The following is a 19924-nucleotide window of genomic DNA, read 5'->3' on the forward strand; positions in this document are numbered from 1 at the left end:
GAGACATTGATCACGAACGATCACGTCGCCGCGAGATAGCGGTGACGGTTGATAATGTTTCTCGTGACTAATTTATAAACTGTGCGCCGGTTGCGACTGATCAGCTGGCGAACGAGAGGACACATCAGACCCTTCAAAACGAGCTGGTGACAGCTCGTCAGAAGTTATCTCTCTTGGAGGAAAGAGTGGATCGTCTGGTTCAGTAGAATCAGACTCTGTCCCGAGAACCATAAGACATTTGCTCGGCACCATCAGGATCTGAAGGATGCTCTAGACCGTTCCGATGTAATTGGAATCGTAAAAGGCCTCGTACCAATGGTAAGGGTGGAGACGCCCAACACATAACGTAGGATGCGTACGCATGCTACGAGGCAGCTCGATCGTGTACGCATTGCCTTACACGAAACGGGCCGATATACCTGGGCAGTAATTTATCACTGTCTGCACTCGTCACTTCTTGTTTTGGTAGGTTTACCGTAGACAGTAAAACTAGGTCGTTAATATTAATTATAAGAATATTTGCTCATTCATTTCTGTCACGGTTTCGTATAGGATTCCACCGCATCAGCGATGAAATCCTGTACGAAACGAACCACTGCTTCTCTAGCCAGCAGGAATCGCCTGCTGAGTCGGTTTTATTTTTGTTTCCAGTGCGACCGGTTCGCGCTGCGGAGATGTCAATCTCCTCTTTAGTGAGAGCATTAAAGTTCTCAATAGTATCATTCTTTGTGATGCTGACTTTCAGCATCATTATTTAAGTCAGCAATGGAATTATTGTCCTTACTGAGTTTGTCCACTTCAATATTGATTAAATCAACATTGGATTTCTTCGTATTGACCTTACGGCCAATGCGTGATGAGCAAGAGCTAGAAAGTTTTTTGCACGAATGAGTCCCTCCCCCCTTCTATAAGAGCACTCTCAAACAAAGTAGGTACACGTGGATGGCGTAAGCCATTCACGAAAAACGGTGTATGCATTGTTGAAGCATGCACTGAATTGTTGATGGCAAATTCTACAATCGGCAAGAACTCTCTCCAAATCGTAAAAAAGTAGACGTATCCGCAAAGTATCTGTTCGAGGACGTCGCTAAGCTGAGGAACATTCGAAGTCTCTTTACAACGACTGGTAGAGGCTAATCGATGATCGCCTTGATCTTTTCCTGATCTGCGTAGTGGCAAAGTCAATCAGATCTGCGTACTTGTCACATATGACAACTACGTGGCCGATATTCGGTCAGCAATTGTGTTTTCTAAGAACGAACGGGTTTTCAGCAGCTCATCGATGGACGAAAGTGTCCTCGATTAGAAGATCCGGATTAAACGTTTTACATCCCAATCCTGGGAGTCTTTGAAGACAAGCTCTTTGTATAAGGATTAAATAGAATATTAGGATGTCTTCCTGAGTCAGCACCGTGCAAGTTGCCTAATGATTAAGGCATTCGACACGAAATCGACCTAATTCCAGGTTCCAAATACTGTGTCATGCAGCAATGGCCATTGCCTCGTGAAAATGTATTAGCTATCGACAAATTCTTTGCCGATCGCTTAGCAGCAGGACATGTGAGGAAGTCAACTTCACCAAATAGCTCTCCAATATTATGTCTGCGTAAAGCAACAGGAGAGCGGCGAATTGTGCAAGCATTCAAAAAAATGAACGCTGCAACGGTACCGGCTCAAACGCTGATACCACGAAAAGACGTTATCCTTGATGGTATTTCAAAGAGTACTATCTTTTCCTCAATGAATCTGATGGATGGATTCTATCAGATCCTTATGCGTTAACTAATATCCATTCACAGCAGTAGCACCCCAAGCGGTATGCTATGGGAGTGACCAGTCATGCCGCAGGGACTAAGTAATGCCCCTGCGACATTTAGCAGATGTGTAACCAATCTGTTGAGATCGGTGCGGGAGTTCGCACCGAGTTATTTTGATGGTGTCTTCGTTTTAGCAGAGCCATGAATGGAAGTCGGACGCTGAAGTACATCGTACCCACGTCCGAAATGTTCTTACACTTACGCGTAAGCACAAGTTGTATGCAAAATCTTAAGAGAAGTGTATATTCGCTGCAACCGAAATACCACATCTTGGGTGCGTCGTGGGTAAACACGATGGACGCCCGGATCACGCAAGAACCGTTTTGGTTCTAGTGTTGGCTATTGAGTTATTTCCGAAGTTAACTTGGGAGGCGCTATCAGATCGAGCGTATAAGCGCATACATTTAATGAATTGTTTACTAAGACACATTTATTGTCTCAGTTTCCTCTTTAGAACTTATTTTTAATGGTACCTGGAAACCTTTGACCACAGGTTTCCGGGGACTTATTGCCACAAATTTCTGGGGACTTATTTCATCAAGTTTTATTTATGGAGTATCATCCCCAACTGCCTTTAGCTGTGTTTGCGCTACCACAGCAAGATCCTCGATAATCGACTCTCCAGTCGATCTAGGACTTTCGCACTGCTCTTATAGACGGGCGTTAAAAATTTTCTTGGATGCGGCTTTCCAATCAAGCATCCTTGTTTCGTACCACTCAACTTTTTCGAGTGGTCGAACTTCGACGCTGCCTGTGCTTAGGCACCGCCGCCAGGATCTAGCTCCATAATGTGTTGGGTATTCACAGTGAGGTCTTGTGTGCAGTCATGAAAACGACCGACACACGAGTGAGGCCATCGCACTCACTCGTAGGACATTCACACGCTTGTGGGTGCTCCAAGATATTCCTCAGTTAGACATCTGATGAACAAGAGACAGGCATCGCCACGGCTTAATGCTGCCAATTTATACATGCTCGTAATTTCTGATCCATGGTAATTCAAGGATGACGTCGTCATCCAAAATCATGAAGGGTAAAATTACTATCGTACCACTCACCCTTTAACGCGTATTGGATACCAACTACACGTTTCTCTACTGTAACGTTTGCGCCTGTTGCTAGGCGCACTATCATCCTCTTAGAGGGATATCGTGCTCAATAAATTTGAGCCGACGCCCATCAATCGACAAGGGACATTAGTGACAGTTTATTTGTCGCTATGATTTTCAGGGCGATGAGGTTAACCTCATCCCCGGGCAGATACACACAATGTTTGTGTGTGAGAAGCAACGTTCGTCAAAAGGCCTGCAATTTGTCTTGACGTTGTTTAATCAGTAGGGCGCTCCGTACCTACTGACCCCGACCGTCTTGGACGATCGGCCTCTCCGTTCTGATTTCGCAACAGCGTCAGTTCCGCGTCTTCTGCTGCTCGTAGCGGAGGTACTTCATTTCGCTCAGTGTTTCTAGGCACTGGGAGTAGAGCAGGCGTAGTGGCCCGTCTTTTGACAGCGATTTTATTTTTTAATCGTTTGTAACTTGAAGAACGAGGTTTCTCCCTCTCTACATACGAGATATCCATGGATTCTGGATTTGCGTTTTCTTGTCGTATCGGTGGACGATATGCACCCGAGTACGAAAGCCTTTTCTAGGCAAAGTCCTCTTGTTCCGCTTCAGAGATTGCTTGGTCAAGCATCTCTAATATGAACCGGAACATGTGGGTCTTGACAGGGCCGTCTGTGAGACCGTTGAAGAGCACAGTAACCTGTGTGTGTTGTTCAATCGGATGATTTACGATACAACTGACCAGCTTTGTGTATGTTGGGCATAAGCGTGAAGGTCACGCTTGCCTTGTTTCAAATTGAGGAGCTTGGCTCGAGCCCTAAATTTAGCACGTGGCGGCTCAAAAGTTTGCATGAGCCTGGTCTTAAAGACCTCATACAACCCAAAAACCAATAGGTCGTGAAGCTTTAGCCCCAAAGCCCAAGATTTGACGACCCGGCTAAGTCAAACATGCCTTATTTCACTTTCGTCGCATCATCACTGATACGGCGAGCTTCTATGGCGTCGTCCAATTCGACGAACCATCTTAAAAGGGAGTCGCCATCGACAGCCTTAGACATAGAGATTTATATCTTTAAGTTTTCGGGTCGGCGCGGAAGCGTCGGCCAAATAGCAGCATTTACATGCTGCTGTTTCAATAGTTTTCATTGTTGAGCACTAACACATCCGGGTTGTAGAGCCTTGCTGGTGAAGCAAAGCTACTTTCTCTCGGGTCCCGTTGAGTTCGTGTTGCATGAACTCGGCTATGCCTGCATGCTGTTCATCTCTTCCCAGAGTGTACAGCATGACGCTAACGGCTAGCCCGCCTACGACCGAGTCACTCAAATGAGTAAACCCTTCACGCGTTGCGTGATAGTCTTCTTGAGGAGCTTGAAACTCTGTCCTTCTTTATCTAGCATGTCGATGTTGGATGGAACGTACGTAGGTCGTTGAACGGACTACAAAGTGCTACCAGGTGACACGGGGCACCTTTTCACTAGTACTGATAAGTTTTAGTTAACCTTACACTGATCACAGTGTAGGTGAGGGGCCTCAAAACTTCCCGTGCACACGAGTACAGAGGAAGGGTTCTACGAAGCTAAGGGGACTCAGCTTTAAAGCTAGGCTTAGGCTTTAAGATTGAGAAAAGTAAAATTGCATTAATACATATTTCGTTTTCTACGTTACGATCTTCTATCTACAACTGAACTTATTATATCAATAACTAAGTATGGCGCCTCATTGCACACCGCATAATCGTGTCTTATAACGATTGGCGGAGTTGATTTAGACTTTAATCAACGAATCAATAGAGCCAATGTATTACTGCATCAATATATTAATAAATTTGGTAATATTGGAATAATTTAAGTCAGAATTAATAAAGATTATAATTTTGTACTTCTTTATTTATTTCCTCTCATCGGAAATAATATTTGTAACGGTACACCCCGTTGCACCTAATGCCCGAGAATATGTACCGTATGAAGACTTATTACTCGGATTAATCGTAGCGCAAGCGTTAGGAACGCAATAGACACCTATATATATAAAAAGGGGAACTGAACTATAATTAAAATTTAAAATATAAATCTTACCCTTACTAGATTCGAAATAGTTTTTCGGCCACCAGATATCTATCTGGCGGCGACCACTCGCATTACCCACTATAAATAGAAATAGAGGCATTTTTACCCATAATGTGAAACGTACCACATTAGCGGTTTACCTACCGAAGTGTGCCCCATTACAGGCGTGCTCCGGATCCTTACGTCATCTATTAATTAGGTTTAACCCCAAGGCCCTGCAAACACTACGGACGTGACTAAGAGCTGCCGAAAATGACGGGCTTAAGTGCGAGGAAGCATCAACACAATTTCACTTAAGATTACAGCCTGGGTTCAGCATTTCAAAAATGGTACTGTTGTATACGACTAGACATCGCGCATGAAGCTGGCGAAGTTGCCTAGCTCAGCGAGCGCTACGAGAAGTCACACTTAGTGACGGTTATTAATTGCGTCAATTGTAGGCTCGCTCCTGAAGTCAGGGAAAGACTTATAGACTCAGAACGTTTCTTAGTTCTATAGAACTAATGGGTTAAACAACTCAGGGAGTCGTATAAGCTATCAAAGCTTAATGAATCCTAGTTCAAGGAATGCAGGGGTTCGTAGAACCAAGTGGCAACTAGCGCCCAAGAGGATATACCTTAGAAAGGCTTCTATCTCTTACAGATCAATGCGCAAGCCTTAGGAAGGCTCTTGACGCTACAAGATCAAAAGGCGAACTGCACTTTATTTAATTATTTAAATTTAAAAAACTTACCCTAGCTAATTTAATATAGATTTCGCCCGCCAGATTTATATCTGGCGGCGACCACATTTGTTACCCGTAATAAATGGATTTTAGTAACCAACTATAATAAAATTGGATAAAAGGGTATTTTGCCCATAAAGTAAATGTACCACAACAACGGTTCTCCAACCGATGTATGCCCCATTACACCCCCCCCCCTATCAGACAGTTGACACCAAGTGACAACATTCGCTTCATTTCCTCTTTGAGGTTGGAACCTAAACAGCTAACGTTCGGTTGTGTTTTTCATTCCTTTGTCTAATGCCACAAACGAAGAAAGGCCTAGCCGATATTTCAGTGCTTCGGTTGACTGTACAACCATGGATCGAAGCCGCACTGAGGCTATAGATCCACCTAGTCCCACGTTTAGTGGTGGGAAGCGTCGTTTGAAGCTAGTCGACCCTGCGCTTGGCGCTCAAAAGTGTCAACTGCGTACGGGCAATCTTGCCGAAGAGGTACGTCGAACTCCCAAGAGTTTTCAGAAGAGGGGTACCCTAGCCACTTCACCAGATACTGGTATTGACTCTCACGACGACGTCGCTTTAAGAGTTTCTTCACATGAAACTGAAGGTTCTCCCGCGCGTCAAGCAGCGCAGGAAGGGGCCGAAATTTCGGTGGAAGCATTTGATGCTCTACGATACGAGGTGCAACTTCTGCGTGAGATCCTTGCTCGGGTTGAGAGCTCCTTTGAGGCGGTTTATAACCGTCTTTCGCTGCTGAAGCGTCAGCAACCTCGTTTAGAGAGCCAGCTGGCTATCTTGATGAGGATGCAGCAATCTGCGGCACGACCACCTGTCTCGGCGCAAGCACCTTTAAGTCCACGTGAAAAGGGGCTCGATATGGCTTAAGCAAGCCAACGCAAAACACTGGGTGTTTATGCAGCTTGCTAGGAGGATTTAATGTGCAAGCTAGGCCCTTCTTGGCCACGACCGTAAATGGTCTGATAAAGCGCGGGCGCAATTTGGTCTTGAAGACCGCAACCAAGTTAGTAGGTACGTTTTTAGCGTTACATAAAATCGGTCTCCGACGATACCAGAATTAATACAGCTTCTGGCCTCTGGCATCTGCTTGTTCTTCTTGTTTGTCTTGGCTATCAGCCATCGTACTCTTCACATGTCTTATAACACTAAATCGCGTCGCGAGAAACTCGCTTACTTGTTTCCGAACGGTAAAAAGGAGGGCTGATATCAACAAGGCTATCGGCTATTTCACCCCCCACCAAGCCTTGAACCACGCAGTGGTATCGTTAACGGAACGCGTGGATGGGTGAGACCGTTGACATAGAAAGGAGTAAAGCCTGTAGAGGCATGAACAGCATTATTTAACGCAAACTCCACCACTGGGAGCATTGCGCTCCAGCGCTCTGGTGTCTGAGCACACACGCTACGTTTTCAATGACGCGATTGACACGTTCAGTTTGACCATCGGTCTGCGGATGGTCCGCAGTGAACAAATTCAATCTGGTTCCAAGCACTCGGAAATTTGAATTTTCAGAATTTACCCGTGAAACGGAGGTCCCGATCAAAGACAATTGCCACTGGCAAACCGTGTTGTTGAAACACGCGATCAATAAACAGCCTTGCTATACCTTCATCATCAATGGAATCTGGCACCGCCGCTCAGTGAGCAATTTTGCTCAGTCGGTCAACAAAGACCACTTGCCGGAGTTACCGGCTGAATCTTTCGGTAGACCAAAAACAAAATCCATACTAATAGACTCCAAGAAACCTATGGGGACGAGAAGACTCGCCAGTGGCGCAGCAGCATGCGCCGAGGGTTTAATTCGTTGGAACGTTTCGCATGTGCGAAAATATATGCTGACCCATTTATAAAGTTTGGGCCACCAATAACTCTGGCTTATAGAGCCGTAGGTCTTTTCCCTACCGAGATGACCACCAAGGACAGTATCGTGTGCCTCATAGAGAATTCGTACTTCAAATTTTCATCATGAGGGACAACGACACGCGGAGGGTGCGCGATGTCTGTGCAATAAAGCAACAGGTTGTTGTCGATAGAAAATCGATGTAACCTTGCACGCAAACGTGCCGGCAATTTAATACCTGAATCCAAGTTCTTTAAAGCTCGTAGCAGAGCTACACCTGTTCATCCTTGGCGTAAGCCGAATGGATTAATTCAGGAATAGGCGACGAGATAGTCGTTAAATGAGAAAGCTCATAATCCGGCTGCGTGACAACGCATCGGCCAAAGCATTCTGCTGCCGGGTTTATACTTCACATCGAAGTTGTATTCCGCGAAAAAGGATAGCCATCGGGCCATTCTCTGTGAGATGGGGCGGCTTAGTCGCCGTGCGTAATGACGCGTGATCTGTATATATCACAAACGGCTTAGAGCCGAGCAGATGAACTCTAAATGTGACGAGAGCATACTTCATAGCAGGTAACTATTTGTCATGTACTGGGTAGTTCTTTTCCGCAGCTTTAAGCTGTTAAGACTCGAACGGAATAGCACGTTCACGTTCACGCCCATCAACATCTGTTTGTAACAGAGCACAGCCAATGGCAAAATCCGATGCGTCACAGACGACACTGAATGGCCAATTTGGATTTGGCAGTGCCAGGATCGGGGCATGGGTAAGACTATCCTTAACTGCTCGAAAGCATTATGTTCGGTTAAAGTCCTGCACCATTTCGTATCCTTTTTAAAGAGATTAGATAATGGCCTAGCCATATCAGCGTAATTTTCGCTGTATTTGTGAAATAACTGGCGAGACCCAACCACTTACGCAAATCATTTTGGTTTTAGGGACCGGCCAATCTACTATGGCTTTTACCTTAGCGGGATCCGCTCTAAGGCCTCGCTTTCCAATGAAGCATCCGAAAAAAAGGAATTTCGTCTGCGCCAAAAATGTATTTAGATGCATTGGCATACAATTTATTTGCTCGCATACACTCGAGCACTGCTCGCAAATGATTTATGTGGTTTTCCATATCCGACCCACCCTGCTCCGTACGACTATGGACAAAAATGTCGTCGAAATTAGTATGTGAATACCTCGATGAGGGCGAAACAGTTGCTTCACTAGACAATTAAATGTTGCCGGGGCGTTGGAAAGCCCTTGTGGCATAACCAGCCACTCCCATAACATACCGCTTGGGGTGCTAACCGCTGTGAGCGGATATCGCTAGCTCGCGTGAGGATTTAGTAGTAACCATCGACTAAGTCTAGTGCACTGTACATTGTACGTCCCACCATATTGTTTTGAATATCATCCTTTCTAGGAATGGGAATTTGTGCTGGTATAGTGACAGCATTAAGTTTATTATAAGCATATACAATGCGCCTTTTACTATTTGGCTTTTTGACACAAAATGTCGGTGTCAAATGAGGAGATTTGCTTTCTCGTACAATTCCAGCCTCGTGCTTAGCACGGAAGAAATCGTCAATGACGTCACACTGCTCTTTTGGTAAAGGCCATTGTCTTGTGACACAGTATTTGGTTCCCGGAACCAAGTCAATTTCATGACGAACACCTTTATCCGGAGGTAAAACAGATGGTAAATTATTACATACCACATCTTGGAATTCCTAATCAAGGAATAAAAGGGATTTGTAAGATCTTTAAGGATCGATGACCCCTTTCGCGCACTAAGTGCAGCTGTTGTGTCACCCAGGACGGCTTCGTCTAGAAGTGACGATGATTTAACTCAATTGTTGGTCAAATTACCACCATCTCAGATAAGTCGCCAGCCAAAAGGCTCGACCGCACTCATCAATAGATCAATAGACATTTCGTCTAGCTCTAAAAGAGCATGTAACGAAGGGATTGCCGCAAGGCTAACCCCCCCCCCCCTCAATGTTACCGGTGTTACACCATTTACAGCGTGTGTAACTGCTCACTCGTATCACATTGTGAGGGTATACTCGCTTCGTGTCCATCCTGTCTTGGAGTGGAGACAATACATTTCTTAGAGGCCGGGACATTCACGTCCCCGAATTTTCCAGCCTTTATTGGTTCCATACAAGACACGGTGTCTAATTTGACATCCGACAAGAAGTTAGGTAACTCAACTTCCTTATCCAGCGAACGTTTACGTGTCGCTTCACGAGCATTAGAAGGGTTTGACCTAAAAATGCTTTGGCGAACCGCCAATAGTGTCACTATTGGCGGTTCGCCAGGGCATTTAAGGTCAAAACTTTCTAATGCACACTCAGTATAGTGCGACCTCGGCCGACCACACTCGGTGGACTTAGACGTGCCACTCCACGTATCTCAGGGATATTGCACCCATGATGATTCGGCACTTGTTGTCAATCTACGCTTGAATTTTTACAAGACTAAACCCTCACGAAAATGGAAGAGATTCTAGAATTGTCAGAAGCGCAACGCGCCGCTTATGACAAGCTCAAAACCTTCTTTGGGCTTGAGCACGTGAAATTTATTATCTCTTAGGGACCAGAGGTCCTGCATGCAAGGCTTGAAGCCTTCATGCGGTACGAAGCCTCCCTGATCGGTCAGGAACAGGACCACTTAGCGGCATCTATGCCAACCCGGTACATCTCTGTACCTGACTCAGAGCCGAGGGCTCGCCCTCAAACTGTAAATTTGAAGACATTTGAGGGAAGAGAGGGAGAAATGTCCCTTTTTGGATTAAGCAGATGGAAACGTCCATTGATTCCGCCTTGTTCTTTACATAACGGCAAAAGGTGGCTATGGCCATTTTCAAACTCAGAGGCAGAGCTAAGGAGTAGGCACTATCGTGCAGTACGTCCGTTACGACGCTTTCCCCTCATGGGATTCGCTGAAACAGCAAATGACCAGCATGTTTGCACCGCCTGATCAGGCTTTTCGCATGCGAGCACGGCTCCTAGCGACTCGATAGGGAAAACGAACCCTAGGGGACTTTGTCCAGGAGTTGTGAATCCTCATTGCATCGATGCGTCAAGACCCAGTCCAAGAAGCAATTGTCGTAACAATCTTTATAGGGGGTCTCAAAGAGGGCGTTGCCTGGACGGAATCATTCCGATCTCATGCTGCTTCTTTCGAAGAGGCAGTTGTTATAGTGCTACGCGCTGAGTTCGACTTTTAGTCTGCTCGCGTTAGTACGCCTATTTACCGAACAAGCTCTTCGAGCACATGGGTTTCGTCTAATAGAGTGGAACCCATGGATCTAAGCCTCGTTGGGGGATCGTTCAAGTGACTTAAATTGCTCATTTAAAATTTCAAGTCCTGATTATCATGAAACTGGGTTAGAAGAGGGAAGTGCTCCAGAAGATTTGGAATCACGTCGAGTTACATAACGTATTGTAGCTCCGCTTGGGAAAAAGAGCGCAATAAGGGAAGGAGAAGAGGCTCTTCAAGCTGTGGAAAGGCATAAGACCATCCGTAGATGTATATGTGCGGAAGCACGAAACATTTACGTCCGGCCTGCCCCCTACGAAATTCGCGTGAAGCTCGAAAGAGCTCCAACTCCGACCTATACCAGAGATCTGGTACGGTGCGAGAAAACGTCGATACCCAGTAGGAGCGGGGCGCCCAATTGGGGAAGACCTAGGCTCTGTCAAACCTCTAGGAGGAGAGAGTAAATGGGACCTAGCCCCAATTAGCTCGATGATTTAATAGCACGGGGCGAGAGTACAAGCCTGGATTGCTAGTTGCTCAAGCGACTGTAAAAGGGCATTAATAAGCCGGGGTCAATTTTAATTGACTCAGGAGCATCTTGAAATTATGCTCGACGCCTTTCCCTTGAAGGAAGTCAAAATTACGTTGAGGCGCTGAAAGCACATGAAGGTGAACAATCACTGTTCGCTGAGCGACTGGGACTCGTGTCACTGTTCCCAAAGTTCCATTGAACGTAGGTATAAATTTTCTGGACTTTGACAGTATGGAACGCTGTATCGTCCTCGATTTGGATTTGAGATATGATCTCATCCTTGGCATGGCCTGGTTAGAACACCATGAGCCATGGATGGATTGGAGGTCTAAGACCTTAAGCGCCACGCGCAATGTTCCTAGCAAAGTTTTGGAGATTATGAACCCACCTCTGCTAGGCAACAAAAGCGCTATTGGCGCGGATCATAGAATGAGTCTGTCAGTGTTTTAGACATTGACATGCCTGAGTTAATAAACTCTAATGTTAAAAACATTAATTCTGAGCCCGACTCAGCAGAAATAAGTGGAACGGCACGTGCTCCGTCGAGTGACGCTCGTTTTAATAACGATTCACTAATTGATGGAAGCATTGTTGGCCTAAGGCTACCAGGTGTAGCGAAGCTACCTCGCTCCTAAGGTCAGAGGAAGATTTTCAGACTCAGAGATTCACTTATTTCAATTAAACTAATGGGTTTAACAGCTCAGGGAGTCGTACAAGCCAATAAAGCTTAAGGAATCCCAGTTCAAGGAATTCAGGGGTTCGTAGAACCAAGTGACAACTAGTGCCCAAGAGGATATACCTAGAAAGGCTTCTATCTCTTACAGATCAATGCGCAAGCCTTAGGAAGGCACTTAACGCTTTTAAGACCAAAAGGGGAACTGCACTTTATTTAATTATTTAAATCTAAATACCCTACATTAGCTAATTAAAAATAGATTTTGGCCGTCTGGGCGGCGACCACCCATAATAAATGGGATTTAAGTAATTAACTATTTTAAAATTAGAAAAACGGGTATTTACCCATAAAGTAAATGTACCACAACAACGGTTCTTCAACCGATGAGTGCCCCATTTCAATTTCTTTAAAGTCTCGTCCATCAGCCTTTGCAAGCGTGGTGGCGCCTGTTGGTACTCTTCGGTAATGCGTTGAATCGATTGTTAGAAAGTTGGTTGAGATGATGAGGGTTTTGCAGCCGAGCAACACACTCTTCATTGGTTTATTTACCCCCCCCCCTTGCAAAACCTTTCTGAGCGGATCGTACAGACATCGTACTTTTCGTTTTAGCGTGAGCCTCAAGGGCTTCTTTTGCTGTTGCAATCGACGGGGACGTGTTTTCGGCTGGAGGAGCAAGAGGCATGGCAAAAGAAGTTTATACGACAGGTGCGGGCTCATATCTCTTAACCTCGCTAGGAAAATTGACAGAAAAAACGATTATCTGGTTCCACAAATCGAAAAGCGTCATTTCTGTCGCCTTTTGATATGAGGTGGCTTTCAATGGGTGCGCAGCGCTGATGGACAAGTTTTTCATTGTCCATCAGCGCTGCGCACCCATTGAAAGCCATTTCATTCCAAAAGGCGTAAATTTTCAAGTTCTGCTACAATAACATATGTTATGTTTGTGACCGTGCGGTCGACTTTTCATAATCCATACAATAAAATTAAAGGAACCCCTGAGCTCCGGTGGGATAATGTCTCCCTTCTTAAATCTGTGATCATTGGACATTAATCAATTGACACATTCAGTCGGAGCGCAGAAGCGTTGAGGAACAAGCGATCAATTTACGAACCTGAGGCTGAGCATTTTCTCAGGCCCAAAAACTAGAGCTCTGGCTGGTTCAGAGCGGTTAAACACGTTAGTATCGCAAACGGTGTTTCAGAATTCCCACGAATGCTTAAACTCTGGAGGATGCGCGTCTTGTGCAAAAACATGGGATACGCCGCTGGGACACGAGCAGGCTGCTAGCAACGAAAAAGCTTCGCAACTTGTAGGTGACGCGCGGCTGCGGCGTTTGAATAGGCGACATTGCTCTGCCGAGCGCAAGCCGAGGCTAATGTCCGCTTGAGATTATATTTCAATACGATGTTGCTCAGAGACGCAATAGCTTGAGCGAGCTTAGAACGGAGTGAAAATCATGCAAAGATGAAAAGCAAAAGGTGGAAATAGTCTCAAGCAACGCAAAGTCAAAAGCAAATGAGTCTTGGAGTCGCTTTGAGAGCAACAAGAAGTCACAGCTTTACACTGCATAAAATAATGAAGATAGCTGCACAATGCCAAGGTCAAACTCGCGGCATCGCGCTTGTAATTGGATTTTAAGTGCTACAAAAAAATTAGAGCGGAACGTTTGCTTTAAGCACGTGAAGCCGCCATAGGCATGCATGATTGTGTCGTTTTTTTATTTATGATAAGACCAGTCGCGATGTAGTATCAGCAAACGTGACAAGATAAATAGCATGTGCATAATTTAAAGCTTTCTACATCGAGCACAAGACATCACCATGAAGATAGCCCACGTGTTTGCCTCCCCACGTAAGAGAGACATCGAACGGAATTGGTTTGGCATCACTAAGTATGGGCGCTGCATGCATCATTAAGTCCGACTCTTTCAGACAAAGGACGCCTTGACCACCATAACCCTTTTCGGCTTCAATGCTGATGGCAATGTGCACGCCACCATTCACTGCTTTCGTAATGGCTGAGTGGGTCACGCCATTTGACATGGCATCTTTCCATGCAACTGTGCGGTAATTCGTGTAAGCCAACTGAGACTCCTCGTCATCATCCACGCGAGCGCTCGATTGGAAGCCATTTTGAACCAAGTGAGCGACCTCGTAGACCTTACGCTGAAGCGCATAGACATCTTCAGACGGCAAAGGAAATATGGTGGAAATGCTAATGGGTTCCAAAGGTACCAGTTCGAGTTGAAAAGCCTGATTCTCATTAGTCATGACCAGAGGTTGAGAAAGTGGGGGTCCACTTGTATAGACTGAAAAATGATTCGGTGTCGTCGTGACTCTTGAGCTTGAAGTGCTGCTTGAGTGCAGACGACTCATTCGAAGCACGCGGCCAACCACGTGAACTATTGTGGACTTGTTGCGACTCGTGGATGCCGGCAACGTGATCTCGCCACGACTGCTTCGTGTACTGATCGAAATGTTGGCAACGCGGCTGCTCTGGCTTTGATGACTACTCGAGGCATTCGATTCATTTCCTCGCCGGCGATGGTTTAAAGGCTGCCCTAAAGAGCCTCTTCCTTCATCGCGTTCGTATGCCCAGATATTAGCATCCAACTTGATTAATTTGATTTTAAATTCGTGCACGTCGCGTTTATCGCGGAGCGCATGATTTCCTTGACGCATGTCTGCAATGGCGGCTTCATCCATGTTATACGAAAAGAATCGGTCAATTTCGAGCTCATAGATGCTGCAGACTGGCTTGTGTGTTGATGTCACAATCTTCTCACATGACCAATAACCGATATTTTTAATTCGCGACTTCGTATCACTCAGAGAATGCGCTAAGATCCGGTCTTTATACGCTGGAGGCGAGTCAACCACTAGCATCTCGTCGTCGAGATCGCAAAAAAACTTTTGACACGAGCGCTCTCCGACCATTGAGAACTTAGCCGCGACTCCAACTTGCCGTGGAAACGACGGCAAAAATCGAATCGCAGGCTCTTCAAATCCTGTAAAGATTTCTTTAGCCTCAATTGATGCTTGAAGCTCATCATACCTTAGCACGTCAAGCCACTTCGAGGCCGTGTTTTCACTCACAAGGTCCGATTTAGATATCAAATCCCGAATTTTCTTGTTACTTCCCCGAGCAAGTGGAGCAAAATGGCCGCTTGACGTCAGTCGATCAATGGACGTGATTCGGTCGCTTGAAGTTAGTCGATCGTTTGAATATTGTTTGTTAAACGAAGTCGATTGAACTAAGTGGTCTTCTGTTGGGATATGTTCGTCCAGAAACGAGGCCCAATTCTTGCCTGCCGTTCCGCTATCGTCCATTCCGTCATAAACCTTGATCGCCAAGCTGTTTAAATCTTCATCATTATTCGCAATTGCGGGTGGCAATTTGTCAGCTTGTCGCCCTGTGTCTGTTGGCAATTTGACTAGCGTGAAAGAGACACTGTCGTCCGAGACAGTGTATAGTTCTTCATAAATACTATCGCTACCCGACGATATTGAGACTTCAGCGCTAACCCGCGGACTGTCCCACACATCAAAGCTCTGCTCTAAGATTGTCGTTTGAGGATCGAGTTGAGAATCCGAGCTCTTTTTCTCTGGATTGAATTTGGCCTCGCGAATCGCATTAATCTGGCCTTCAAGAGCAGTTATCGTGGCAAGCTTTAAAGACTCAGCCTTGTACGCTTGATCAATTGCTGCAGCCAAATCGGACGATGACATATCGAGATCGTAGTTTAAATTACCCGAGAGAATCGTGTGATGGTATAAATTTGGAAAGTCAACCGCTGCCCGGTCCGCGTCCATTTCAAACGAATGAATGAGGCTTGATGCAACGGCGTGCTTCGCAAGAATGCGATCCACGGGTCGATACAGTCGTTGTGAGCTGTTGCTAAGAGACGTGCTGAGGTTGCACGATACAAACGCTATCGATGCGTCAAAGTAGCGAATGGGGATCCCAACGACTTCGTTGAATGTCTTTCGCTGAGCCCAAATTCGTCCGTCGGCGGCTTGAAATTTTACGTTCCCGCTGGCATCGTCGGCATTATTTACGAATACGATTTGACAAACCGACGCCTACAAAACACATTGGGACGTAGTGTCATCAGCCTGGTATTCCTGAGCCAATACTTTCGATTAACGTACGTCCTGATGATGGCCTCGCTGAGCTGTACCAGCAATGGACGTGATGGAGCGGTAAGCTGTTGGGAAATTTACTTGTATCAGGTATCCTCGAATGGCCTGCTCAATCGCTTGCACGTCAACACAGTGCTGGAGTGAAAAGACATACAAATCTTTACCAGAGGGGATCCAGTCTTTTAAATTCGTTGGACAAGAACTCCAATTCATGTCAAACGTCGTGACAAAGATCGTGGCTGTGCCCATCTGATGCCGCTCTTGCTCCCGCCATCGCATCGATTGCTGTAACATCTCTGACGGCGCTTTGGTAGGTTTCATCGGGATTTCACAGCCGCTGACCCACGGCCCTCGTACGTGCCGCACGACCCAAATGTGAAATTTGCCATAGATCACAGCATTCACAAAGCCTTGAAGGGGTACAATGGTCGCGTGCAGCAAGTCGAGCGTGAACGAAGTCTTGCCAGTGATCGTAGTGTAGGCGCGGTCTACGACGGCTGGCAGCCAGCAAAAGATAAAGCCAGAGATATAAAACGTGAGATTGTGCACCACAACGTAGTATGCATCATTAGCATCGTCGTTCTGGTTCGATTTTAATCGCTTCTTCATATTTATCTTGACTAGGACCAGAAAGACTGTCATCGCGGTGCCTCCGACAATCACCCAAAAGTATAACGCTCCGTACATCCACAAGAGCTCTTCCGTTGAGTTGTCGTCCACTACAACCCAACACCAGAGCCCAGCATCGCCAAATTTGTTAAACACGAGGCAAATAAACGGTATGCTTGTAGTAAAGGCCAGCGTACTGACTATGTACCACTTGATCTTCTTCATTAGCATTTGCTGGTCTTCACCCATGCAAACCCAACGGTACAAATTCAGTGCGATGATAAAGTTCCAGACGATTGGTGCGCCGTCTCCGAACGTAATGACTACAATAGCCGTTTAGATAGTGTAAGAACGATACGAATACAGCGTTTTCTAGCGAGCATACCAAAGGCCTGGAGCTTGCAAATAGGAGTCACTGGCTCGCCTGCATCCTGATCAAACGTCTCTGTGGGCAGGACACCAAACGCGCGTCCAGTCGCGCCAAAAAGATCCTATCATGAGTCTGTTAGACAAATTTAATGATTGAAGAGCCGAGGCTTTACGTACGAGGTACGCAATAATATGAATGAGCTCTTTAGTGACATCGAGATGATGTGCCGAGGCCGCGTAAACGGATAGCGACTTGGCCTTCAGTCTCCGCGCATACCAGTAGCGACCAATGATGTAGCACGATCCGATAATGGAGAGAATGGAGGCCGTGGCCGACGCGACAGTCTGGTAATATTGGCGATGCTCCTCGCGCGGAGTCGACGGCATACCAATGAGACTTAATGAGAAATGACATGGATGCGTCGAGTAGGGTACAGAACACCTAGTAGACTCGAATTTCTTCCAAGCAACTGGCACTAATTATCAAATCTCATAATGAATTGAGCAGAGGCCTGATTAAAGAGTGGAACTATTTTTTGAGTACCTGTTCCATAAATTACTGCCAATATATAGAGAAAATGGCAGACGACCGGCTCTCGGGGTGGTTATTGCATGAAAAGAGCTCCTATTATCGTACAGGATTATATGGAACTGTATCTGCTCGTGAGCTCTAACTGATAAGGGTACATTCATTGCTAAGATAAAGCGGAAGTTAAGAACGAGAATTTTATGTTTGTCAGAATTCATCCTCCAAGTTGCTGAAGATAATGTCATACGAAAAAGCGAAAGCATGTTTAATTAATAAAAATTAAATGCATCAAATACCTCGCGTCTAGGCAATAAAAACAAGTAATTTGGAGCAAAGTCACGTGATCTGAAAGCAGCAGAAATTTATTGGAAACAGCAAGAAAAATAAACAAAGAGCAAGTGATGATCATCCATGTATCTCCAATAATTGCTTTGAAATCAACTTTATTTTTACAGTGTACATGACAGGAATGGTGGGTGTTGTCTTAATAAATGAATGTTCTTTATTATTAGCAAGAAGTGCTTGCAAAAAGCATATCGGGTTCTAAATAGCGATGAAATAATGAGCATTATTATTTAAGACAATGTGTTGCAGTCGGCGAACAGCTTGAATACTTAAGCGATAGCGAAACGAGATCAAATTTGCAGCATTGCTGACTACGGCTTTCAAACATGGGTGAGAACGGTAATCATATTGTCTCGTAAACGACAAAATAATTCAAGGTAAATCCTTTGATGATCTCAAAATTCTATCCTGCTTTTTTTTTTCTGCGATAGACAAGGTCAAATTTCCCACAAATCTATTTATCAAGCACCTCATTCGACGCTGTTTTTAGTAACATATCAGCAGCAGTCTTGGCAGAGTCAAGGCAACTGTCGAACTTGGAGCTGAGAAAGCTGTCACCAGCTATTATGATACGTGGATTTTCGCTCAGCACAAGGACTGGCATGAGATCGGTTTTGTCGGAGCTGTTTGGATCTTTATACGGTACCGTTACTTGCGAGATACTATACATGCCTGAATTTAGTATGCCAACGGGTTGTAATATAATGAGCAGACGTACCGCCAGCGGTGCAGAAACGCATCCCGCTCAGCTGGAAGCTGCGGCAGAATTTCTCGGAGCGACTTGGTGATCATTTCTAGGATTTTGTCGTTGGGGCGCGTATCGTCCATAAACTTGCTTCCAAAACTTCCTGAAGTGTGCACGAGCAGCGCAGGCGATGATGTACCTCCCGCCCGTTTCTTTAAGTGGTCCCAGCACACGAAGCGGATGACATCGCTCTCGTCTCTCGAAACATACTTGCCCGTCCACCCCATCTCCTGAACAATCGAAACGGCCTCTTGATCGAAAACATAACCTGCTGCAAAGCGCTGCGAGTAAGCAACATTCTCCATTACGCGCAACACTTCTGGTTTTACATCGAACAAACTACTTTTGAGAATTGACAACACCTAAATTAAGCTCATAAACCCTGTCAATTTAAGCACAAACATTTTCTATAGCCAAAACATCGTACATTTGGGATAGGACATGTAAGCACTAACTCGTTCACGGTCTCTTTCATGCCCTCATTTGTCGTGACTTGGATATTTTTGTCATCGAGCACTTGAAAACTCTCCAAGTGTCTTGACAACATCGTCTCCGTGCCTGAACACACCGCACAAGTCATCTCCCACTAAATTGTCATTAAATTACTTCCAGTTGTATAGCCCACCTTCTAGCAAGTGCTCGACCAAAGCTCGAAATCCTTTCTTAGCGGGAGATATCAAGTGCGTTTTAACCGTACCACCATGGGGATCCTCAGCAATTTCGTTCGCAGCAATTGGCACCAAATGGCCACTTTGAGTCAATTTTTCGCGAAATTCGTCCATTCGACCGGATTTTGAAGTCCAATACTGTGCCCCCATGTCGACGTGAATCCCGCGATGCTTTTGAAACGATCTGAAATATGGGTGACTTTGCCATTAAAATTACTTATGGTGCAGCTTGGTGGTGTACCTGGCCATGACACGCCCTCCTACAATATTATTTCGTTCCCATACCACAACTTCGGAGACATTGCCTGCTGCAAGCTTCGCCTCCTGCAGTAGGTGAGCCAATGCGGCACCTGTTAAGCCGCCTCCGACGATTAGTGTTCTCGCCATCACCCCCAATTCGTGGTTTAAGAACACAATTTCTTTTCTCGAATCAAGTCCAATAGAACTCATTCAGGCTAATATATGTAGGATGCGGGTTAGGGACACAGCCCTGATACATAACTACGCGCTTTAGAAACTT

General features: G+C 45.5%; 2 protein-coding genes across 2 annotated transcripts; both read right to left on the reverse strand.

Annotated features, from left to right (window-relative positions):
• Positions 1–13124: 13124 nt before the first annotated feature.
• Positions 13125–17504, reverse strand: CCR75_005010 (uncharacterized protein; the record flags this gene model as incomplete). The annotated part of the gene is made up of 4 exons (XM_067963095.1): positions 13125–16079; positions 16149–17071; positions 17134–17239; positions 17295–17504. 4 exons carry the CDS (start codon positions 17502–17504, stop codon positions 13794–13796), a joined length of 3525 nt encoding a protein of 1174 aa, XP_067818791.1. The 3' UTR covers positions 13125–13793.
• A 627-nt stretch (positions 17505–18131) lies between these two features.
• CCR75_005011 (uncharacterized protein) lies at positions 18132–19854 on the reverse strand (the record flags this gene model as incomplete). The annotated part of the gene is made up of 5 exons (XM_067963096.1): positions 18132–18653; positions 18710–19098; positions 19164–19294; positions 19362–19588; positions 19646–19854. The coding sequence occupies 5 exons, from the start codon at positions 19852–19854 to the stop codon at positions 18446–18448; spliced, it is 1164 nt and encodes a 387-aa protein (XP_067818723.1). The 3' UTR covers positions 18132–18445.
• Between the last annotated feature and the right edge of the window lie 70 nt (positions 19855–19924).

The sequence above is a fragment of the Bremia lactucae genome, linkage group LG10, assembly GCF_004359215.1.
Source record: "Bremia lactucae strain SF5 linkage group LG10, whole genome shotgun sequence".
Classification (NCBI taxonomy): Eukaryota; Oomycota; class Peronosporomycetes; order Peronosporales; family Peronosporaceae; genus Bremia; species Bremia lactucae.